The sequence below is a fragment of the Nomia melanderi genome, chromosome 3, assembly GCF_051020985.1.
Source record: "Nomia melanderi isolate GNS246 chromosome 3, iyNomMela1, whole genome shotgun sequence".
Taxonomy (NCBI): domain Eukaryota; kingdom Metazoa; phylum Arthropoda; class Insecta; order Hymenoptera; family Halictidae; genus Nomia; species Nomia melanderi.
Window position 1 is genome coordinate 11,329,542 of NC_135001.1, and position 26,346 is coordinate 11,355,887.

The 26,346-nt window shown below is 39.3% G+C and overlaps 1 protein-coding gene across 2 annotated transcripts in view; it reads right to left on the bottom strand.

Annotated features, from left to right (window-relative positions):
- Positions 1 to 26,346, bottom strand: part of LOC116431763 (protein trachealess) — a 231,128-nt gene that overhangs the window by 162,637 nt on the left and 42,145 nt on the right. For both annotated transcript variants that reach the window (XM_076365510.1, XM_076365509.1), the window contains exon 2: positions 12,256 to 12,288. In XM_076365510.1, coding sequence (XP_076221625.1) covers positions 12,256 to 12,288 — 33 coding nt within the window. The remainder of the gene's footprint in view (positions 1 to 12,255; positions 12,289 to 26,346) is intronic.

Below are 26,346 nucleotides of genomic sequence, written 5' to 3' on the forward strand. Positions count from 1 at the left end.
GCATTTCATTGCCGCTCCGGCCGACGAAAAAGAAAAAGAGAGAAAAAAAGAAGGCACGAGAGAGGAACAACACAGGGGACGACGAGAAGCGGAGGAGAAAAGAAAAGCGATCGCTAGCAGGGACGTACATAATCGCAGACAATGCGGCCCGTATACGGCACCAGCCGGGCAAAAAGTTATTTGTCAATTAATACACGCGTGTATCCGGTTCGCCATGAATACGCATAGCGACGGGGAGGAAGCTAGTTAACCCTCGAAGGGCGGACGTTTTTGACGTATCCACGAACGGCGTATGTCGCGGACCGTTCGGGTTATTGATTAACGATTTTTCTGGATATATTTCATTTCGATATTTTCAATATTTTATGTTCCAATATTTTCAGTATGTTTTGCTTTAGTATTTTCAATATATTTTGTTTTGATATCTTTAGTATATTTTATTTCAATATTTCACATATTGATGCATTATACAAAGCTTAATATTATACATAAGGCTTTATAATTTTGCTAAATCGAATCAAATGCTGACTAAGGATCACTTTTCAAGTGCAAGGGTTAAAGATGCCGATACGGTAATACCTAAACTGAAATATAGGTCAACTGAAATTTTAATAATCGCACACTTGTACTGTTTATAAATAAACTTGGAGAAATCAGTTTATACACTTAGTAGTTCCAGTGTTAAAGAAATTGAAGGTTAATATTGCTTTTCGTGAATTCAACGGTTAAGAGGTTAATCTATTCGCGCGGCAGTCATTTTGTATATTTTGTGGACAAAGTACGCTTAGGTGATTCAGTGTAGAAATAATCCAAAAAGTACATAGGAGCTAACCGGATGGTATCACGATCCGATATTACTAAGAAGAACAAGAAATGTAACGTATTAATATTTATTAATATGATGTGCGATATGATATAACAAAAATCTAAAGTTTGTTATTTGACACTAAAACTACCTAAGAATTGTAGTGACTTATGTCCAGTTTTTTTTATATAAATTAGACCACTACATTTCTTAAGATTCGAAATATCTCCCAGTCTTCTATCTGCACAAACATACAAATTTAATTGAAAATATTTCTCAAAAGTGTCTTCATAACTTAAAACTTGCAAAATAAACGTTCTGAAGTGGGCCAATGTGACCCATCCGATAGTTTCAATGTTAATGCTAAGCTTCATATAATTTATCAATACGCGAAATATTGAAATAAAATGTTTTCGTTAGTTTATATGTGACGTCTCGATTTCATACAATGCTGTCTATGTCTCACTGGGAAGTGTGGAATATTATTAGTACAAGACTTTCGAGTGCAAAGGGTTAATATCGTGACTCGCGATCAACGATGTAAGTGATACGCGAATAGGGAGGATGGAAGAGAGGGAGGGGACTTTTACGCCGACGGTGAAAAACCGACGACGAATCCGAGCGGATCGGTGAATTGTTTCTAGAATCACGGCCACTACAATGGAATGCTTTGAGAGGATCCGATGCCCGTTCGAGATCGTAGCGGACGGATCTTGAAGCTGCCTCGTCAGGCTGATCTTTGCTGTCGATTCGACACGCATTTTTAGCAGCGCACAGCACAAAGCGCTCGAAAATTGGCTTCACCGCGATACGCGTGTCCCCCGTGCCGCGTCCTTACGTCCGAACGCCATTTCATTTGCGCGTTTTGCATTTAACTTATTAGCTGGATCGGGAAGGAACTTATTATTCTTAGCTTCGCCAGAAAACTTTATTACTTCGTATCAATTTTTAAACATTAACTCTAAACTGAGGATTTGAACAGTGGATCGGTAGATGGGAAATTGTCTTAAAAGAAGAAGGTAATTGTATTTTCGATTTAGAAGTAGTATTGAAAAATGTATATGAAATAATATAGCTCTTTGATGAACTTAAAAATGATGAAAAATAGCAATGAACAATTCATTATTTAATGTATTGTAGAATTAGTCGTACTGTTAATCTAAAATATCATTCCGTTATTCTTTTAGATAGATCCTTACCTAGTGTTATTTTTTAAATCCATTTTTTGTATTTATATTTAAAAGTTTGTAGGATGTAGTAAAGCTTTGTATTGAGACCATAAATAATGGTTTTTTTCTGGTCCGTCGAATATATATTTATTTGAAATACGGATACTTAATTGGTGATAAAGCTTATATTACTTTGGGTTTTAATATGATGTCTAATTTCTTGCACTATCAGTTAACATGAAGAAAAACGACATTACCTATCAGATGAATTATATCGGTTGATACAGTTACATAAATATATCCTGATTGTCTATGTTCAAATCTCTAATTTCAAAAATCCGAATGATCAAATATCAATTGTCCTAGGGACGATGGAACAAACTGTACAGTAAATGTTCATAAATCTAGTGTTAATTACCCTTACACAATCCTCAATCTTATCGTACCACATTACAAAAACCGGTGACACAGAAAACTCTATTGTTAACATATCTAAAGCTTGTATTCTACCTAGAACATCCACACAAAGCCAATGGCGGGAATAATCGGCGACGCAAACATTCGTTCGCCTCGGTTTATTCTTCAAAACCGCTGTCCTCGGGCCGTGGAGCATTTTCCATTAAAGGACGGCTGGGCAAGAAGAACAACGAGTCGCGCGCGCGATTATATTAATTAGCGGATACCGTGAACCGGCCGAAAAGAAAATCCACCGCGTAGCAAATATATCGGCGACGCCTGGCCAGGAAAAAAGCCGGAATGCAAAAGTCCCCGAGGTAAGGGAAGCGGTTTGGCACATTTTTTGAATCGCTGGAATGCCGATACAAGCTATTAGAGGGAGAGCCGGGGGCTTCTTACGTGGAATCGTTAACCTCGACGGTTGCCACCGATAAAAGACATCCCGCGGACGAGCTCTGAATTAATGAACGAACGGATGTAAAACTATCGCGCGGCTAACTGTCAGAAGAAACGAAAACTGAACGAAATAATGGCTACACGGATATTTTCGCGGCTTTCGGGGCGGGCTTCTTCCCTCGATGCTCTCTCGTCGCGCAGTGCGACGAATATATCTGAAAATTGTTTTTCGTCGTAATAGTTTTATTTGTGCTATTAACCCATTTCCATTGAAATGTGAAGCTTACTTTAGAAATCGGAGATTCTCAACTAAGTCTCAGTTTTTAACACGTTAAGCGCCACGGAAATGTCGAGAGTTTTACATAACACTAATTGTCTCGTAGCGAAGATAAGAAGGAACAATTATCAATTATTTGGCATCATAATTCTACATTACACTGCTGTCAACTTACTTATGCTGTTAGACACTTTTACTCGACGTCAGTTATGTTACATGTTATAATTATTTTTTAGCAATTCGGAAGTGTCGGTCATCGGTGACTGGTATGGTATTTAACGTGTTAATTGAAGTTAATCTGCTCCGACCGATATAGTCGAGGCGGCTAAACGTAATCGTTTACGAATTATTCCGCTTAATGATGCAAATGGGTTAATATATGTATTGTTGATATATTGTAGTAATTCTCACTTCGATCTAGGAAATTACGAATAGCCTATAAGACTATATAATCAAAATACTTGCATCGATGAAAATCGACATAAACATTTATCAAATAATGTTTACAAATTCGCTGTTTGTCGAATTGACACGTTCTGCAGACTCAGTATTTAAAAAAGGTGAATCTAAACAGATATAGCAGTAGACAATGAGTTTCGAAGTCGGACAGTGTTAGAGGAACGATTTCATCGGTTCCTCGCCACAAGGGTCAAGTGTACGAGACTACCGTTGGACAAAGAAAGAAGTTGCGCCGGCAAACAAAGTGAAAGAAAGAGAGACAGTGAGGGTTCGAGGGGCGTGGGGGAGAGGGAGAAAAAAGAAAAGGTAGCGTGTAAAAGAACGAAAGAAAGAGGAGTTTGTACGCGCGCGTGTGCCTTGTGGTCACCCGTGGGGCTTCCATTCAACCGGTGGCTCGGCTCGCCCACTCATTCCTTCATTCATACACGCTGCACGCGATTTGAATCGATAAGCAAACCACGGAAGCGAATCTTTCCTATTGGCCTGACCGGTGACGCGTTAACCGCGCCTGTCGTTCAATCTCTCTCTTTCTCTCTCTTTCTCTTTCGCTCCCTTGTATTCTTCCTTCTCGTTTCGCGACAAGAATCTGAACTGCGTCCCCTTTGAAACTACTTATGAATACGAAAAGACACTAACAATTTCTTCTTCTGTTTTTTTTTTTATTTCTTGCAGAGTTCTTTTCGTTGTTTCGCGCAATTTGTGTTTGGCGGGTGCATAATGGGGTGACAGATTTTCTGTCCATCGGGTGATACTTGTGATTGTTGTACAGTGTGCTTTAAAAACGCACCAACTACTGAATATTTGAATTCGGGCTTTTCGAATATAATCGTTGCAGTTTCTCGTGTTGTTTTTGTGTAGCGAACGGGTTAGTGACAGTAAATGTGAATAATCCGAATAGTATTGGTTTCCTTTGGGGTTGGAATGTTAATGGAATCGTAGTGAGATAGTTTTTTGTGAGGAAATTTAATGTTTTCATAGAACAATTAGAAACAAGGATATGTGTGGCCAATTTTTGTTGGTGTTTCCTGTTGTGTCTTGTAGGTTATACGTTATTCAGTTATGGTGTCTGTTTTGTCTTAAATCCCACGACATTCGTATGGTTTGCATTACTCCGATGAATACCTTTTGAGACCTCTAGTTTATACTCTACTTCAACAGTGTTAATGAATTTCAATATTGTTATAAATAATTTACGTCGTTGTCAAATTTTCTCAGGAAATTCTATACCCCTTTTTTAAAATAATTATAACGTTTTATGATAAAAACGACAATGGTATCTTCCCTTCTTCTTCAATCCAACTCCTACTTACAATCCGAAGCATTTCGACTACGTGCAATGCAACTCCACTTCACATTCTTATTTCCTACGAGCCATCTTTACAGGAGACCAACATAAACCAACAACGCCACTAATGACATCAAAGAAACAGAATGTAAGATAAAAGACCAGTTTGATTCCAATACCTATTAGAATCCAAAAGGTAACGAAGTGTCATGCAGTAGCTACCATAATACATTTCAAAAATCCACCTGCTGCTAAGAAGAATTCAAAGACAAGAAGAAGGACAAGAAGGAAAAGAAGAAAAAAGACAACAAGAAAAGGGAGAATCTATTAGATTAAACCAAACGTTACTTCAACATTCTCGCCTTCACGTGCCAAGTCATTTCTCCATCAAATCACCGCAAACAATCAACAATACTACTAGTACAAAAATCTAGCGGAAGCTATTACACTTTTCAAAAATCAACCTCCAACCAAGAAGAATCAAAAGCAACTTCTGCAGAAGAAGAAGAAGAAGAAGAAGAAGGAGTAGAAGAAGAAGCAGAAGAAGAAGAAGGACAAGAAGAAGAAGAAGAAGAAGAAGAAGAAGAACGATCCATCGAAGTAATCCAGAAGTTGACGTGGAGAGACAAGGACGTTGAGTACGAGGATGGCGGCGGTGGCGGAGGGGGAGGGGGTGGACGGTGAAGGTGGAGGGTGGAGGCGAAGGTGGTAGGGTGAAAGGGTGATCGAAGGGGGGCCTACGACCGGTCGGCTGGACAGACGCATGGACGGACGGGATGGAAAGACAGACAGGACTGGAGACCGCTCATTACGGGCGGCGCATGCGCGAGGAATGCGGCGGCTCTGGTCTCCTCGATACAATAAATATAGGATCGGATCGGATCGGATCGGATCGGATCGGAGCAGAGCGGTGGCGAGGAGGTAGACGGAGGGACATCCCGGGAGGGGGATGAAGATAGCTGAAGAAAGAGGGAGCATCCTCTTCTCTGGCGAGGGGAACAGAGGGCGGACGAGGGAGGGCAACGTTTCAGCCGAGGAAAGTAAGGATGAATCGATGAACGAATCGGCGGACAACAATGCCAGAGCGTAGTAACGACATCCAGTTAAATCGAACGCCCGGCAAAAAAATACGTTCGGTTGTTTAAGAGACGGGTAACCCGGGCCCGGTATGCGTATATTCCTGTTTGCGACTCGATCCCCGGGCTTCCGGCAAAGAATCGATCGCGCCGCCGCTGCTGCTGCTGCCGTCGCCGTCGCCGCCGCCGCCGCACCGCTCCAGAGCCCCTGTTATTACGTCGGATCCTCTTCCCGGCCACCGGTTTCGGTACGCGACTGATTTCTGATCGACGTTTTTAACGAGTGTAAATCATGGGCCCGATTGGTACCGCTCCGCGGACCACGGAAGGTGGAGACGCTGCCTCGACCAGCATGCCGAGATTGTAGGTTTTAGCATTGAGATCGGCTGGCGAACCTTGGATCCCGTGAGGTTGTTCGTATTAATGCATCGACACCCGGCTGACTTTGTCGCACGGTGGACAAATGGGTTTTTGGGTAATTGTCCCGAATCACTGCTTCACCTAAATGGTACTAATGATGGCAGGCTACTTTCGAATAACACGGTGCTTGAGTTATTCGAAGACTCGAATGATATGGTGTTTCAGGTATAAAGAGGTTTGAATGACATGGTACTTGAGTTACCTGGTCAGAAGCTGCGGCAACTGAATTCTTCATTGAATTCATTTGTGTCATTTGAATGGAACAGTGGAATTATTCATATTAGTTTGGTACACTTTTATAACTCGTTGCAAATGCTTCCTTGGTATATTGTGGTTTTTCAAACATGCTTCTCGAAAACTGGAGAAGGAATGTGGTAAATATGTAAAGTTCGGTTACGAAATTTTTTTGCTGTGTGTTTAGAATATTAATGCTGTTAAAGTAACATGCGCTTCCAATATTGAACTTGTAGCCGATTAAAGTATCAAATTGGGAGTTGCCGTTTTCAGCAAGATGTTTCGCGTTTGCATGTTATTTTATAATGTATGCATCATGTTCGAGATGTACGTGTTTCTTCTTGGTGTATAATTCTACTCGAATGCAAATAAAATATAATTATAGTGAATTAAACGTAAACCGTAGGATTTTAAATTAAGCGAACCTTATTAGTAAAGATTAAGTAATCTAAATAATATCGAATGAAATTCATATAACATACAAGCAATAAAGGAGAATTATTAGAACATACTACTCTATCTGTGCATTATGAAGGTTCGAGAATTTACGTATAGTAACTGAGTTTTGTTTACTTCACATACTTAGCTTCACGATGAATAAAATGAAACATTTTCACGAGAACAATCCTAAGAAACCAATAAAACTTCCGTTACATTCGTAATTTCAATGAAAGATCCACAATCGATAAATTCAAGTAATTCATAGTCCACTCGTGGATGAATTAAAATTAACGAATTTGCGAAGAAACTAGGGGGCAAGAATCTTAGAACAAAATCGGCTCAATCTAAAAAATTTGTGTATCGTAATCGAGCGGATTCGCTCGGCGGTGAGATCAATTAAAATCATTAGTCGATAAACCGATACCGTTCCGGTTCGAACAAGAAGGTAACAAAGGAACGATAATCCGGACACGTTTTTTATTCATTATCGACAATTTCCTTGAACAACGCCATTAGGCCAGTAGTGAAGCGCCCCGTTGGTAAGCTAAAAGATCGCGATGCACTTGAAAGATGGGCGCCCGGCTGAAAATTGTAGGGAGCGGACGCGGCCGATGTATGCGCGATATAAACGCTGATCAATCAGCTTGGCCGAACATTTAATCGATAGTTCAATAATTATTAACCTGCTACGGAACGGGGCCCCGCAGATTGGCCGCTTTACGAATTCCTCTCCTAATAGTTTTGTTTCACCACTTATAAATCATCCGTCTCTAACGATCTCTTTGAAAACAACTGTTCATTAACCGGCCGTACATATTATTTTAACTTTTTAGCGACATCCTCTGTTTTCGATTTTTTTCGAAATGCCCAATGAGCTGTAATCGTTTAATATTCCAGCCAGCCTCTATCCCCTCGGGTGTAAGTTAAACTGGGACAAAATCGTGTAAACAGTATTATTTTCATTTTACAAACTGGTCGAATAATTTGTTGTAAGATGAACCGAGTAGAGATCACATAGAAATATTGTTCTAGTATTATTTATTTTAGTTTGACATCATTTAGAATACTCAATTGCGAGATAATGCCAGCTATAAGGCGATTGAATTGGAATTGGGGATGATGTATTTTGAAATATGAAGAGATAATTTGATAAGGGTCAAATCGTGCAACAAAGCACTGGTGCATACAACAACTCGTGCACTAGTGAATCATATTAGTTTATGATTGTCAGAGATTATAATTTCATAGATCGCATTATGAGTTATTTAGATGTGAAAGTTATGCTGATTTCTACAGTGTGCAAATTATTCTTTGTAATTATTGAGTACTCTTGATTGCGCTGTTCATAATTGTTCCCTCAAGTAAGGTTTTGAATTGGTACCTGAAGTCTTCCAGCGACATCAAATAAAATATTCATGCATCTTAAATTCATTTCATATTCAATATTTTAATTTTCATTGGCGAAAACCGCCATATCTTTAGGAGTATTGATCTTTTTTTATTTTTCTCGAACGATTGGCACTTTCTGGCAAATGTGAATTTATTCATCAAAAGATCAAGTATCATAACATTAAGAATACTCACAAAGTGATTGAACGTTACAATTATAAAGAATATTTCAAAAGACTTTATAAATATTGTTCATAAATCCCCCCGGTATGTTAAATGATAGTTCCAACCGTACAATAATTAATCTTTAAAATTACAGTGTCCGCCACTGTTAAGTAAAAAGACCAATGCAGAACCGTAAGAAACTTATCGATACAAGAATATAAAGAAACCTAAGACGTACAACGTTTCTGTCGTAACAAATTATTACATTCTTCGACAAAACAAATGTAGCACAAGAAATCTCTTCAATTACACGCGGTCTCCTCGAAAGGAACGAAATACACGACGATGCCCAAACGTTCTGGGAATTGTTACAGTATCTTATCCTTTTTTCCGGCAATGTATATTACATAATCACGAGTCGCCAGGATTTGTATGTCAGAACGTATAATTAAACTACCACGATAGAGACATTAGCGAAGGGAAGATTTATACTTGTACGCGATCCGTGCATGACTTAAACACGAATGATCGAATTATAAAAAGGCGATTCAATGAATTACGAACGGCCGAATAAAATATGCGCGGTCGGATGGCGGCGCGTAATATGCGGAGCGGTCCTTTTTCGCGATCAAATCACGCGGACCAATTACACTGTGCTCTCCTTGCGCGCGAAGATCCGTCGGCGTTTCATGAGCAAGCAAAAAGATCGAAAGATACGACACAGGCAACGGGTTGATAACGTCGCGCCAGTTATTAATTACCGCTGCGGGTTCGGCTGTTGGTAATTAACGTCGTTTCGGTTTTAGTTGATTACGTCGACCCCGGTGTCGTCATTAATTTAACTTTCCGTCTTCCGTACGTGTCATTTACAATGAGTTTTTCCCATAAACGCGGCTTGAATTTCAAATCCTGCGTCCCGCGGACTATCTATAATTCTAATGGCAGAATGCACCTCGAGTAATGGAAAAGAATAACACGCTTGCGTATTTTTATTTTACGTTGGAAATAATCTATTCAAATGCATTGCTGCTTGTTGAATGCTGTGGATTGTTTCGTTGAAAATTTTATAGATTGTTTTTTTTCAATTAGCACACCGAATATTTGGAACATTATGGAGGTACAATTATTGAGTAATATTTATTTTGTGTTAGTAGATATTGTTTTACACCCCTGCTATCGAAAGTGCCCTTTCTGTTTGGTAGAGAAACTAATTATATATTAGAGTCTTTTATATTAGAGTTATAATAGAAAGACGTTGATTTCGAAAAGAGGATTGAAAATTCTTTATATAATTTTTTTATTATTCTCTTCACTTTGAAGTACAGAGCATATAAGTCTAAACAATTATTTATGTAAATATTCAGTACTTCCTCATTCATAAATATTCACTATTCTACTACAATTTCCATTACAACCTCTGAGTTCCTTTTCCGTTCTAAACCACCAACGACTACAAGCACAATTATTCAGCAATATTTCTCTTTTTTTCCACGTTATTTTCATGTTAAAATCCTATACCATTTAATTATTTCCATACTTTTCGAAATATCACGGGACACCTAACTCCCTCCTCAAAATCGTCAATTGCTAACGACATATAATACACAACATACGCACAATGTAGATATTATTATTCTTACTTATAAAACGAATTTTCGAAAATCTACTTCTAATGAGGTCTGAAATCTATTCGAAACAAAATAGAAACTGTCCGTTTCAACGTTCTTATTCAAAAGTAGCAGTGTTATGCGCAGCGGGCCAATGATTTACTGAGATCCGCAGGGGAACGGTATAGGTTCGCCAAATATAGTTGAAAAAAGAAGTGGATCCGACGCCGCGGATAGTCAGAGCAGGGAGAAAGTATTCCGTGAATAGCAAAAACCCGGCATCGACATGTCGATCGAAAGAAGTGTCGCTAATTTGATGTAGCCGGTGTATACGGTGGATCGTATAGCGGAGCGGTTTGGTCACTCGCGAGTTGATTTATACCGGTGGGCAAGAACCTCGTGGCAAAGCTCGTTGCCTTGCTCATTGCTTCGGCGACCGCTCCGCTCTGTACTCACTTTGAACAATGGAATTGCGTTCGCGACGTCAATCTCTCTGTATTATTCACCTCGCTCCTGTGCTCCTTTACAGTGGTGGACAAAAGTATCGGCGCGGCACGCGATTTTCAGCAGAAACGTTTATAATTGTTGGAATGATCGCTCATCATTGGACTACGAATTTTTACGCGGTAATAGGACATTTAGAAACGTAAACGAACGTATACAGTAGGACAAAATATAGAAAATATCTAAAGTGTAATTGCTTTTCATAACGATCGAAAGGAAGAGCCATTTTCCATCGTGGTTCTCTTGTTTTAACTATATTCGTATATAATTTGAGTTTGTATATACATTTGCTGGCTGCTTATTATTTTAATTATTGGAATGGTTGGTATCATTTCAGTTTGACTATTGGAACGGTTCATTTTTGTCTGCTTGTATAGGGAAACGAAATTATACGGATAAAATTAAAAATGTATATTTATCAGGTTTTAGATTGTAATTCTAAATGTTCTGATACTGTGAGACAGAGATTCCTTTATACTTTTGTACGATAACGATCGTTGGAATGATTGCATTGTTAATTATTGTGAGAAGTTAAAGGAATTTAATGTTCATTATAGAAACACATTTCATGAAGCTATTTTCTACTGATAAGAGCAAGGAAGTTTTTCATTTTGACCGATGCTTGTACTGGATAGTGTCCATTAACGGTAGTCCATTAACAGGCTTTACACCGTCAATAGTTAATATTTCACTTTTCTTTAACATCTCATAATCTGAGATATTACTTAAGAATTCAAACTTGAACAGTCGAAGAATAATAGTTGTAAATATTTGTATATAGAATATTTTACTGTAGCCGATACTTTTGTCCGCCACTGTATATCTCTAGCTGTCCCCCTTTTCTGCTACGTTTTCTGCCTCTCTCGCTCAGCACATTTTGTTTCTCCCTTCCTCCATTCCACCGTCTACTCTCCTCTGTCCCCTTTCGACAAAGAAAGCTAAATCGAGAGTCCCGTGATCGTTTAAAACGGTGTTAAAATCATTCTCGCGGCTCCTTTTTCATCTACCGGCTAACGCCTCTTACGCGTGTGCCTTCAATGTTACATTTAACGGTTCCCTGTAATTTCACGGGTATCAGTTCAAGGCTCGTAGGGAATTCCGACGAAAGACGCGCGATCCGAAAGACTTTTCTGATCGTGATGATTTTATTGCGTCGGTCGGAAGCGGCCAGTGCGAATCGATTTGGACGTGTGTTTTACTTCGAAGGAAGGCAGACGGAAAAACATCCAGTAAAATCCAACGGTCTTAACCACCTGGATTGAAATATTGCTTCTTGCGCGTAATTAACGTCTCGTGGCTAAAGTGCATTGAGCCATTGGTGAGTTTTTAGCTGCGCGCAATGACATTCTATTTGATTACAACTTGTAACATACGGTTATCACATTATCTCGAAATCTTTTTAACTTTGTTGTGTAGAATTATGTGGACGCATGTGACTCAAACAGTCGTCTATGAAATTATTCTTTAAGAGTTATTCTAAGTAATTCCTTAATTTATTTGATAGAATTTGATGCTTTTATGTGTATAATTAGTGAAATATGTACTCTTTCTCACCGAGCGAGTAAATCTTACCTGTCTGTCCAACAGAGAGCATCATCTCGGTACCTGGAACATACAAAACAAATATATCAAATTTTTATATAACAATCGTTTTACGTTGTAAAGATTGTCTTACGAATTAAAATGAAACTTAGGGTAATTGTGATTATTGTTTATTATGAATATCATTATAAAATACTTACGAAGTACAAAGTAAATCGTTACATAAAATATTCATTCTCATTTGCCGGTTTCTACGGTACAACCTCTCCTTCAACTCTATAGTGTTTATCGTTCCTTTTTTACCTCATTCAGTTTCTTATTTCTACTTTTTTCATCACTGTTACGTTTGTATAACTTTTATCATTTTGAATTTAACAGAAATTGAAAAAGATCTTTTCAAATTAGATGAAGTAAACAAGCATCGAAATGCTTGAAGAATTTACAAAGGATCGCATTAAACTTTACTAATTTATTTAAATCCAAGATTATAATTTATTACTTCTATATAAACGAAAAATTAGGAGAAATTGAATGGTAATTTCATATTGATAATCAAATGAAAACAAGAGTAATAGTTGATTTGAAGATCGTATATAACGTTACACACCGAGAAAATTTGTCCCTTGTTAAAGAGGTTTTATAAGCTCAATGTAAAACTCAATGTTCACTTTTTGTTTTCAATGTAAATACATTGTATTAATAATTTAACGTGCCTCGCGTGAATGCACAATCCATGAACGTAATGTAAGTAGCTGCAACAGCGTCGCTAAGCAGGCACTGTTAATTTGTTATGGCGTACGTTCCTCAATAGAGTCCCTCTTACGTGAATCCGGACGTCCAAGGGACGTATCGCAGCTTACAGGAAAAAGCTTTTATATGAAAGCCCAGAGGTGAATAAGATCGCCGTCGTAAATTGTGCGCGAAGCTAATCTCACGGTTGAACGCGGCCATAGACTTCAGTTCGTTTGACTTTGTCCCCTGCCGAACGAATTTGCAGGGTTTTCACTTTGCGAATTTTTACATTGTGCCAAGACGTAAAAGTGAAACGGAAAATATAAAATTAGTAATCGTTACAATTGTTTATGGAAATTTTCATTTTTATAGGACGTACGTTTAGAGAAAATGGAATCTCAATTTTGAGTTTTGGATTTTAAGCACGATAAACTATTGCTCGCAGAAGTAGGTAGTACTTCTAGAAATGATCCAAATTCGTATAAAATTTTATTTGTAATAGGTATATTGTTTTATTATATACATTATTTCTATATACTTTTTCTTTTAAAGATATATAACATTTATATAAACAGTTGTATATAAAAATTATGTAAAAGTGTAATGGTGCGTAATATGTTCACAAAATGAAGATAATAGAGTTTTGAGTGTAAGGAAAATTTGGTTTCCACTTTCTTAACCATTATATGAATAAATCACTATCATAAAGATAAACTGAAGAGAGCAGTAATAGCAATACATTATTAACGAAAATCTATAAGTAATGTCACTTGTAAACATTAACAAGAAACCTTCATTTCTTCGAGTTTACAAAACTGTTGTATCCATGAGCACCGCTCAATTTCAATCAATAAAACTCAAAGGAAAAAGATTCAAGGTACATATCTAAACCAAGAAAAATTCAAGTGTCAACCCCTCAACAAAATCACAATGAACACAACGAACGTACCAATACTCCATCGAAACCAAAGATACACATTGCTATCAAAAAACGGATTAAAACGCACTGCAAAAGCACCGTTCCTCAATGCTCAAACAAACCACATTACCTTACTTGTATACATATACTAACCTCGTTGACCCAATAACGCGAACCAGTGAAATCAGAAGCCAGCAGGACTCGATGCAACAAATCTCACAAATAAAAAACTTCCTTAAAAACAGACCCGTCGCTCGGACCCCACCCCCGATATAAAAACTTCGACTCGAAAACCCGTGGAACAGGGGCGGCGAAGGTAGAGGGTGAGAAGGGAAGAACGTGAGAGTAAGATCGCAAGGCGGTGCGTCGCGGATGAATCAGAAGGTGCGAAGAAACTGGGGCCTGTCAGCGGAACATGATTTAAAGCCAAATATTACGACAGAAAGCACATTTCTCGGCAGTCTCGGTCTGTTCGGCCCCTCCGGCAGTTTGACGGGGGTGTACTGTAGAGTCGACCGGGTGGGGAGAACGCCAGCGACACAAGGGATGAGCCGTAAGTCGTGCAGATATGTTGGCCTCGGTTTATTACCGGGATGCCGGAATGGCCCGGCCCGTAGGAACATTGATTTAATGCGGGAGTAATTGGGCGACCGGACGTCTCTATGAGCACGCCACCTTCCACCGCTAATGCGTTCCCGCCCTTCTAACCTTTCGGTTAACCACCATGCGAGCGGCGAGCCACGCTTCCTTCGCAGCAGCCCCGCCACGCTCGCTCGGCCGCCCCCGCTCCACCCACGGTACGTGAGAAAGGCGAACGCTTTATTGCTGGTTTTATTGCTCGGCGAGTTTTAGCCGCAGTTCGGATCGGCTTATGGCGCTTATTAAACTTTGATGTCACCAAATCGCTCTCCGTCGACCCTACGCGGGATACGCTAGGCCGTGGCGTGCATGTTTAACCGATACGGAAGGCGGGAGGGAAAGGGTCTTGGGTGTTTGAGTATGTCCGAGTATGTTCGAGTATGATCGTCTTCAGTTCAGCGAGAGAATCGATGATTACGTGGTTAAGAATATGGGAGAATTTTTGCAGTTTCAATTCTATATTTCATGTTACCAACAGCAGATAAACAATAAATTGTAATAATAAATTATAATTTTGTCTTCAGTATGTAATGCTTGCAAACATAAACATTAAAGTCTCCAGACACAAAAATTGTTAATTCGTATGTTTAAAACTCACTAAGTATACAATCCCAGTTTTAATTATTATGATCGCAGATATCATCTTCTTTATTTTTAAAATATTTAAAACTCTATTTTACATTTTTAAATAAACCATTCGGATAAATTGATGTCATCGAAGTTTGCTCGCGATCCGGAAACTTTGTTCTTTTCGAATATTTCGTCGAATCACCGTACAGTTTCAGTCGAGATACTTAAGTGAACAAACGGTATTATTTCGTGAAAGATTTGCAGTGATGATCCGCATCGCGTGAGCCAAATTAAAGGTTACGCTTTGATTCGCGTGCAATATTGAAGATGAAGTCTTTCGAACTACTTAAATTTTAGTAGCCACGAAACTCCGTAATTCCCGGTGGAAGAAATGCAAATTATTTTCCTTGGGATATCTGAATTACGTCTTACTTTTCCCCTGCATGCAGAACGAATTAATCACTTGGGCTAATGTTCGATGATTATCGAGTGTTTAGTCTTACGGGAAATGCGTGAAATTGAAAAGCTTTCCTTGTGAAAGATTTCTTCCGCTATGGAACATTGTACTGTACTATCAGAAAGACACTGTACACGTCCTTTTTCTTAGTTTTTATTTGCATATTTAACATTTTCTTGTTGTTCTATTGATTATTCTGCTTAACAGTCAAAGCGTATCTAATTTCGTAAGTCACGGAGACACTTCACTCTATAAATACGAGTTTATAAATACTTTATTTATATTATTCTTACTAGTTTATTTTTTAAACCAGATGTATGTATCACTTATTTTATGTATCGAGAACCGAAACAAAGTCATAACTGTTATTCGGTATATCGGTTTCGGTTCTGGTTCTTTAAAAACGAAATTATATCAATCCTATAACTATTACATTTCTGTTATTAGAAATAACAATATTAAAAATAACAGTTATAAACCGATATAATATCGAAACTGAAACCTCCATAGCTGAGTATCAGTATGTAATAACAATTATAACTTCAGTCCGGTTTTTCATAACGGTTTCAACAACCAAAACCGATATCATAACTGTTTCTAATCCCTGGTGGCAGTCAACCAGTTAACAAACAATGTGTTAAAAATGGAGCTGCGTTCTAGCAGCAAGCCCTTCAATTGTCAGCTCTAGGGAAGATCACGATCCGCGTCACGTGTCGATAAGACACAAAGAAACAAATCGTGGGATGTGCTCCGGCGTACCGCAAACGTGCCCTACGAGCAGCCACGGTATGCGAAGGGGTGAGTGAGGGTAGCTCTTTGCATCCCACACATGGCGCGATCACGTGCTCCTGACGAGAGCCAGCGAGCCTCCTCGGTGTCGGAACGGTGTAAAGTTTAACTTCGGCTACACCGGCTGCGCGAAATGTCCGTTCCGAGGACGGGCTGCTTTCTGATCAGCCGCGAGGCCACGGGAGGAACAGATTTCGGGGGTTGAGGTCGACGCCGGGGGTGGCTCTCCGCCGCTTGAAAACGCACAAACGGCCGTTCTGCCGAAGCAGAACTGCGGAACGCTGGGGAGCTGATACGCGTGACGTAATAACTAAGCGATGTGTCGGCATAACAAGTGGCATTCTCGTTCTCGCTACGAACTGCGAAAGGAAACGTCCGCGAGCGGGAACCTTCCCGCGACCAAACGCCTTTTTCTTTTTTCAATGTTGTGCTCGAGCGTTTACGCTTTCACGTGTCGAGAGAGAATTGACGGTCGAGTTTAATTCGATTTTATAACGCGCTGTGTTCACTCACGTTGTACTTATTCGTAGTGGGAAAATTGTATTGTTTCCGAATGGATTTCTTGTTAATTACAATGCAAGAAAGTTACATGTATAAACGTCTTTTATATTTTGCAATATTAAATGTCGTATTAAATTCATAAAAGTTGTGAATGTTGCGAATGAATTGGCGGATATGGTAAAATACAGGGAGTTTTTGATTAGGTGGTACAAGTGGGGAGAGGATAGTTCTGTATGGAGAAATGAATTGGCAAGGGACAATGAGATTTTTTTAGTTAGAATTTTGCTTTGAATAGAATCTAGAGAATTAGAGTACCGATGTGAACAATAAATTAATGCGGAGTAATATTTTGTTGAATGAAAGTTCATTTGTGAATAAATGATTATTGAAGATTCGGCAACAGTCGAAGTAAGATTTTCTCATTTTCTCAAAATTCAAAATAATAAGATTCTTTCCTTTCGACTTATTTTGAATTACATAAGTAATGGTAAGTTACGGAATGAAGAATCGCGAAGATATTGAATCACATATCGATCGCTTGGCATGAAACTTAAACGACGAATATAGACGATATGTTTCTCTTTAATTTTACGATATATACTTGAATGAGATCTCTTCAATATAAAGTAATAAATGTATGTTGCTTTCGCAATTCTAATAGAATAATCTTATACTATAACATAGAGTGAAAAAGTCACGAATGAACAATATGCATTTTTGTACTCGAGATTTCAATTACGTTTTGGAACGTTATTCCAAGCGAAGTAGTTATTATGGGTGAAATTTCACTCCACGCGAGTTTCGTTTTAATAATCTCAACACCTATCAGCCGAAATATCAACTTCGCGTTCTTTGCTAGATATAACTTGAGCTTTTCATATCGACTGTTCATACGTAACAGAAGTTCTAAGTGTGTAATGATACTTTTATTTTTGTAAAATGAATCTTTATAGGAGAACATTATATTATTGGGAATTATATTTAAATCATATTTGTAGCGAGTGGTAATCTAGATTTCTAGATTCTATTTGTAAGTATGTTAGAACTTTCGCACGAAACACATCAGGAAACTAAACACAACTTCCGACATATCCTTCCAACCCCTTCGGCGTTCATATTGTCATTACTACGAAAATCTCCAATTAAATTATTCCTACTACATCAACATTGAAAACTGAATATGATATTTACCATAACCTAATCTAGTTGTTTTACATTTGTACAATATTAATATATCTGTTTGTGAACTTGGTCTCGTGTAGATTTAATATTACACAAGACTTTTATAAAACAGAATGGGCAAAACTATAATGCTTATAATATTATATGATATATAATATATTAATTACAATGCAATAAAATTACATGTACAAACGTATCTGACGTTTTGCAATGCTAAATGTTTTATTAAATTTATAAAAAAGATATGAAATTAAAATTTAATTGAACTTTATTATTATAAATTATATGTCACATGAAATTTCTGACACTCGATTGCGACATGAATGCTTAGAACCCGCACAGAAGTTATAAACTATGAAGAATCGAAAAAAATTGTCCTTATTTTTTCGCTTCAGAGACATTTTTATTATCACTGCAAAAATACGTTCATATAAATAATCGAACATAAAATTCTTCTTTATTTCTAGTAAATTGAAGACAAAATCACAGAACAGTTCATTTAATCGCGTACTCACAAAGATCTCCAGATAAATCATTTCCCTTCCGAAAGCCCAGTTACCGTGCAATACCCTTTATTCCCAAAACGATAAATCGTTTAATCGGTTTGTCAACATTAACTTGTAGATATCAGTGTGCAACTCTCGTACAGTTACAGAGCCCCGTACCGTTCGTCGACGTCAGTTTCCTTTTTTCCCCGTCCGTATGATATTGTACCGCGTTAATTGTAAGTTCAGAGGATGCAACCGGGATCCCTAAGAAACACATTCCGGTTTTCGTCCCGAAGACATTGGCGGAACTGGCCTCCTCCCGACGGTATTGGGAGAGTTTTTCTGGGTACCGCTCGTGTCTCTTCTCCCGACATCCGTGCGAATGCAGGAGCGCCGGGTGTGGTGTTGGTACCAGTCGGCCCAGCAGCGGTCCGCTACTGGCTCCCCCCGGTGGTGGCTGTATGCGCGGGCCCAGAAAGAATGTTCGCCGTGTTGGTTCGATTAATCAGTCGTTTTTCGTGGCCCCGCTCTGGGCCAATAGAGCCAGAAAAACTTAACGTATGTGATAATGCGCCAGCTATGCTTACCGGGGGCCCCGTCGTCCGGCCCGCAAACTTCGGAGCGTGGAACGCGGACCCCAATGGATCCCGTGCCTGTCGCCGAACACACCGAAACGGTGGCCACGGCCGACGCCAGGATCACTGACCGGCAGGATGCTGTCTTGCAGGGGACTCAAACTTTTTTCCAACGGCGACAGCCCCGAGGACACGTAACCAGAAGTCTGGGGCTTCAAATATACCCCGAACACGGGCCGCCGATATTTCAGCTGTGATCTTTAACGAGCAAACCCGCCAGCGAGCGGGCCCCGCTCCCGCGACCGCCTTTCGCCGTGACCGGTAGCCTTCGATGATTATTTTCCGATGTGATAAATTGATATGGACTCCTTTCTTCTTTTACAGTTCCTTTGTTTTTTTGTTTCTTTGCTTTTTCTTGGTTTGTTTCTCGAGTTGCGTGTGTTTGGGATTGACGATGTTCTAGTGACTGTGTATGGAAATCGGAGGGTTTCTGGGCTGAGGGGTTGATATGGTTTGTTGAGGTTTTTCTTGTGGGAGGTGGCATTTGGATGTACGAGTCCTGAGATAATTGCGAGAGGTATGTAATATATAATACATAATATAATATATAGAGTTTATAATATGTGGTATATAATATATAATATTGTATTAATAATATGTATTTGTATGTATTTATCAGCACACTACAAGTATACATTGCAAATAGTGAGAAGAGAATAAAGTGGAATTAATTAAAGAGAAAAATTAATGGAAAAGGGAACACTCTATTTTGCTTTGGATTCTTAATAGTTGAGTATGTTTACGTTTCAGATTTAAACGCAGATTTATATCTAAATCGTTTAAAATATTCAAATATTAATAATAGAATTACGCATGTGCCAGAATAACTCACCTGGGATTTCTTCATTAATAATTATTGACAAAATACTGATACTTATCTGGGAAATTACTGAACAGATTGATTTGTCAATACGCATTCTAAAATATAAGTGAATCGATATTTTAAAAAATACACGGCTGTCGTTTGTGTAAAAGATTACAAACCAGTCACTTTAACTGCTCTATGCTTCTATGGTGAAGAACGGATAACGCTAAGAATTAACTTCAATTCAGACGATCGGCAGATTAAAGTAGAGTAGCTCTAGCGCGAAACACGGATAAATCCAAGAATTAACTTTAATTCGAATGATTTGTCAATTAAACTTGACAGTGCTAATGTCCAGCACACGTATATCTAAGAATTAGTTCAATTCAAACAATTCGTGGATTAAACTCAAGAAATTCTAATGTTGATACTAGATTGATAGACATTTTTTGTATTATTCCTAGAAGGTTCATAATAGACTCAAAACAGAGATTCACTCGTATACATTTTGAAAATTCTTATAATCATCCCTACAAGTATTCCTTTAAAATTCACATGAACTGTCACCAAATAATGTTTACAGAATAACGTTTACGTTTTTCAAATTGTTCCCTAAATCTAGCGTTAACCACGCATAACATATCCCAATCTTGACTACAGTTCAAATCTGCATACGAGGATTAAAATCGTGCCAATTTCATTTTTACAAAACAAACCAACCTCGATGTAACGAAGTCATTATCTTCCCTTATCTTATCATTTCCGAAGCAACACACTATATCTTACTTTGCGCTACTTGGCTAACACTTTTGTACGTTCGCTGGATCCGCACGTTTTCTAGATACGATCGGTGTAATGATCACAACATAAGAAGCTTCCAATCTTAATCCAGACCTGCAAAAATCGTCCAATTCCACGGCAAGTTTTCCCGCGTGTATGTGTGTTCGTCGCGTTTCCAACGGATTATGGAAAAACCGTCGGCCGAATGATCAACCTTTTTACGTTAACCTGGTTAGGATTACGTTTCGCTAGGCCACGAAGAAAAAGCTCGGGCTCGGTCGAATGCGACCGACATTTCAGGCAAGAAAACGCGTCCGATTGACACGCGTTATGACATTCCTGGCCCCGGTTGCGCAATACACATCGGCTCACGATCAGAAATCACTTTGCGCCTATAAAAATGGATGGGATTGAAATCAGCTTTTCGAAAGGGAATAGCTCGGCGTGCGTTCGGGCTCGATAACGCCACTTTCCCCTCCATATTGCGCCACGACACCTTCACGCTTTAATCGAACATGCTTTTTTACTTTCCGCCATTCCACGTAAAAATCTGTCTTCCGTTTCTTGCGCCGCGTCGCGGCACCCTACGCAGTGGACCAAAATCGCTCGATAGATCGGCTCTTTTGTTGGGACAGTTGTGAACTCTAACGGAACGCAGCGCGTGTTCTATTGTGTGTAACGCGTCACGATTGGAATTTGAAGACTTCGTATTTTCGTATTACGGTCACTATACGCCGCTCACGTTAGCTTCATAGACCACCAAGCTAAAAGTGCACAGGAGCAAGGGTACTCTTCCACTTACAATGCTCGGACCATTTCGACCTTGGACGTATTATTGGCGCGCAGCAATAACAAAGGGCGGAAGCAAAACTGAATGCGACGAAGTAAGAGGGAATCACAGAGAATTTTGTTTGCTATCGTTACGTCTCTCTTCTTCGCATTCGGTCTCGCTTTCCTTCTTCGTTATTGCCGCGCGCCAATAATTACCATATTCGCAAGTCGAGGCGACCCGAGCATCGTGAGTGGAAGAGTCCCCTTGCCCCTGTACATACAAGTGTTTGTTACATCATTAATTTGTATGAAACAAATCAAACATTTCAGTAATCTGAACAATAAAAAAACGTACTACAATCACATCGCCCAAAAACATTTTAAATCGTTGATGACTTCCATCTGGCACTAAAACATAACAATTTAAGTTCCAACACAGTAACAAGCGTTCAATATTCATTTCCCAAGAACCTTACGTTCAACGAGTTCACAGCCGCCGCGATTAATCCACAAAATTCAATAAACTCTCCAATTTACCATCCCAAAAGACTAAATAAGCGATCGAAACCATCCAAGATTCACGAAAACTTTCCCCGCAACCAACAAACGCCACCCATCCATCATTACCATGAAAACCAAACTACATGACAAGTTCACGACCAGCGTCGCATATTCGTGACGCTGGACACTTCATATCCCGCATAAAAAAACTGAAATTACTTTCACGTGTATATCCAAGACAGTAACGCACGATACAAGGTGTAGGAATTTACCGAAATTCCTTTTAATATTTCCTTCGCATTCCACAAAGACGATTGCAATCAATAAATATTATAACAGTGGAGGTTGTTACCGAAACGAACGCTGCTCGCGAACGTGTTAATTTCATCAGCTCCCGCACCGTTCGCGTGGACATTTTGCTGAAAAACCCCGGCTGGACGTGACGAAGCGATTAGCGGCCGCGCGGAGACGAAACGGAGATCACGGAACGTACGCCGGCCGAATGAGACGCATAAATCGTGTGTCCCCGGTCGGTGGTAGGGCCCGCGCGCGGGTACAAGAAGACGGCTGCGCTGGCATCTGGCCCGGTAGCGCGCGAGGGCGGGGGAAAAGATATCGCTAGGTGTCGCCGCGGAGTTTAAATAAAAGCTGGAACCCGCGACCCGGCAAAAAAAGAGGGCTGTTCGGAAAAACACGAGATTTCAATTAAAGAGACAAGCTTAGTAATGAGGCAGCATGGATTTATTGGCTCGAAGCCCGTGGCGCCTAAACGTCTGCGTGTGTTGCTCGGCTATCCTCTCTCTTTCTCTCTTTCTCTCTCTTTCTCTCTTTCCTTTTCTCTGTTTCTTTCTCTTTCTCTTTTGCGCCGGCACCAGGCTGCTCGCGGTCCGTCAGCAGCACGCGCGTGTTAATGTATTCGTGCGTGCACGTGCCCCCGAGCCATTCGGCCCTTGCCTCCGACCCTTCGCGAGGGGCCCGGCGATACCACTGGCCAACTGTTCCACTCAGGCCCTGCCCTACCACCACCGCCGATATTCACGTCGAATCGTCTCATTTGCATCCGATCAGAGATTCATTACCGTATTGCCCGGTAATAGGATAGTCCCATTCGGAGACGCGTCCCCGACTTTCCTCGCCCCGTTATCTACTTCTTCGCCCCCGATATTTCGAATACGGGACGGCCGACCTTCCAACAGGCCACCGACTTAATAGCGTTCCTCTGGCTACGGCCGGATGGGAAAGGAGAGCTACTGTGCCGCGCGCTGCGTGGGAGAACTGCGGGCCGCACGCGAGCTGCCACCCGTTTACCTGTAATTAGGAGATTCGTTGCGCGGGAAACGGTCGGTACTTTTGATTTGTTGAGCCGTTCACGGTTAGGATTATTTGTTTTGTACGGCGTTTGGAGTTGCGATGGAATAGCGGATTTGTGTCGTAGTTTGGCGCGTGGAACTGTAGATGAGTGTTAGTATTGATTACAGTTGATTGTGAATGATTGGAGATATTTGGATGAAATTAGTTTTGCCAGTTGTACTTTGTTTAGTTATAGATATTGTTCGAAGTTTTCGTGGGTGGTATATATTTGAAAGGTACTGTGTATTCTTGATTGTTTGAATTATTGTTTGTTATTTGACATTGGTTTGTGTATCCTTCTGGATCATTAGATGGTATGTTAAAAGTGGAATGAAGAGCATAGAAATGAATACACTTATAGGAAGCTTATACATTAATGCGTTGCAACACATATAGCTATATGTAAGGATTTTCTATGATTCATAATGTAGCAATAAAGAGCAATTATCAACTCATCGATCACTTATAAAGACATGAATATTACTATGAAATTAAATATTAAATTAAATTACGAATAACATGTACATTAAACATATGTTATAATATGAAAATTTCAAATTTCATCCTACAGATGTTGTAGTGTTAAATAAATTTGATTTTCCGAAATAGCAGTTAAATATAAATCTTTCAAGATGCACTTATAATTTGTAGTAAAACAGAAGGACGAAAATATAAATGTAGTTTTCAAGCGACCGCGTAATGAATTCAAAAAGATGGACAAAATAAGAGATTTGTGTTCTTACAGGTATAGATAAGACATCCCAAACGTACTTTATAAATATTCATCTCAATTTCAACTTTTTCTTAATGAAAAGATTTCGTAGGCAGCCCGTAAGGAAAAAGGAAGTCAACGAAAAATAAGACGGTGCAGCGTTTTAAGTATCTTGTAACAGCGACAATCAATGGCTTTAACTTATCAGCGAGGACAGTGGTCGCAACACTTTGCATAATTGCCGCAGCCTAATTAACTTCCTTCAACTAAGGAAGGGACTCGCTGCACAGATAACATTATTTTCATGTTAATAAACTGCTTCCGTGACTGACAGACTCGATACAGCATTATTTTTTATGCATTTATTCACCGAATGCTTTCGTCGAAACCATTTCTGTGTATCTTGTACTTTAAATTACTTTAAGTTCCAGTAATAAAGTGATTTAATGCTTCCAGAAATTACACGTTTCATTAGTACTCTATTTGAGTAAGCAATAATTCATTTCTGTGCAATTTCTTTAAAGTAGTGTTTAAATTTTGTCTCAATTTTAATTAAAGTTTACCGTAAAAATAGTTATACGATATGTGCGTATGCGTGTGCTTATCACTACGATAAAAATTGCGCATAAAAATTGTTTTATATGGCTGCCATAATTTTCAGTACAAATATAATTAAAAGTATAATAACTCAAGACCTGATAACTCGTTTAATGTTGTAACAAATTAGTTTCACAGACGATATCGTTAAGATAGTGATTACTTGAGTGAAAGGTTTAATGGTTTCCCGAACAATTTGCGCAGACATTCTTGCACGATATTTACACCATTAATTGAAAATTACCCGTGGAAAAAGTGTTTATTGGTTATGGCAGGATGTTCCATATCCCGTAACCCTCGTAGTGCATAATAAAATCGTTCTTATTGAACTAGGCTTGTAGAGAACATAATATTATCCAGAAAATAATATAAATAGCCTTCTCCATCACATCCTCCAATGGAACTCATTTTAACAGGCAAATAAAAGAATTTAGAGGAACCGTGTCTGCACGTCCAAAAAATTGAAATACAACAAATATTTAAGTTGGAACTTTATGTACACGTTGCACTTCCTTATTTGCTCGCTAATACGTGTTTTCCGCGCATCTTCAAATTCTTTTCACCAATTATTTCATTAAATTCTCTTCCCTAGCTTACTTTTACAAAATCATTCTAACACTTCCTGCGTTCAATTTAAAAGTTATATTTCATTAATTTAAATATTGATGGTAACATTTCAGTTGATTGTGACAAAGAGAAAATAAAAAAGAATCATTGCCGATCAGATTCCTCACGAAATCTAAAGAAAAAAGAACTAAATAGAAAAAGAATAGAATCAAGTCAAAAGAAAGATAAAGAAACGAATGATTCCGATTGCAGATCAAATTCTTCTAAAAATATAAGAGAAAAAATAACGAAATAAAAGAAGAATAAGAACCAAGATAAAGGAAGGAACGATTCCGAGTATTAATCAAACACTTCTCAAAATATAAGAGAGAAAAAACGGAGAAAGGAAGAAAAGAGCTTAACAAATAAAACGATTCTCATTGACGAACTCATCGCAAGACATAAAAAGAGAAAAACTGAAAAAAAGGAGCAATGAAAAGGGAGAAAAGAAAGCAGGGAAAAAGAGCGATCCTGATTTCTGATCAAACTCCTCATCAGCATTGCACAGGCTCGTTCATCGACGCTGCAAGAAACGGCCACGTATAATCGCGGAAATTATCCGTCGCCGGTTCTGCGGACCATTTATTCAGTCACAGTCAAACTAGCGTCTCCATTCGAAGCGGCAGTTATTCGTTCACGGTGGATCGATTAACAAGCTTCTTATCTCGTTTAAGGATTTTTACGGGCGAAGCGTTACGGTGTCCAACTCCGCGAGGGGGAGGGAAGTGGAAAACACGGTCGGCGCGGCTTAAAGACACGATCCCAAGTAATCGTCTCTCGGGCCCGCGGAGCCCTCGACAAAAGCAAGAAAAATGGGAGGGAGGAAAAAAGAGGAGAGGAAAGAAAAAAGGGAAACGCCACGATACGAATCGGCGGACCGAAGGCCGATTAGCCGCCGGCTACGAATCACCCGTACCACATTATATCATATAATTTTTATCGGATCTGCCGAGCACAATCTCTCTGCTCGCGGTGCACACGCGGGGGGAAATTATGCATAAGACTTATCATCATTTGCGTCGAAAGTTTATCGGGGCCGGGTGGACCGTTTCATTCGACTCGCGCAGCGCTCCCGGAGACGGTGCGC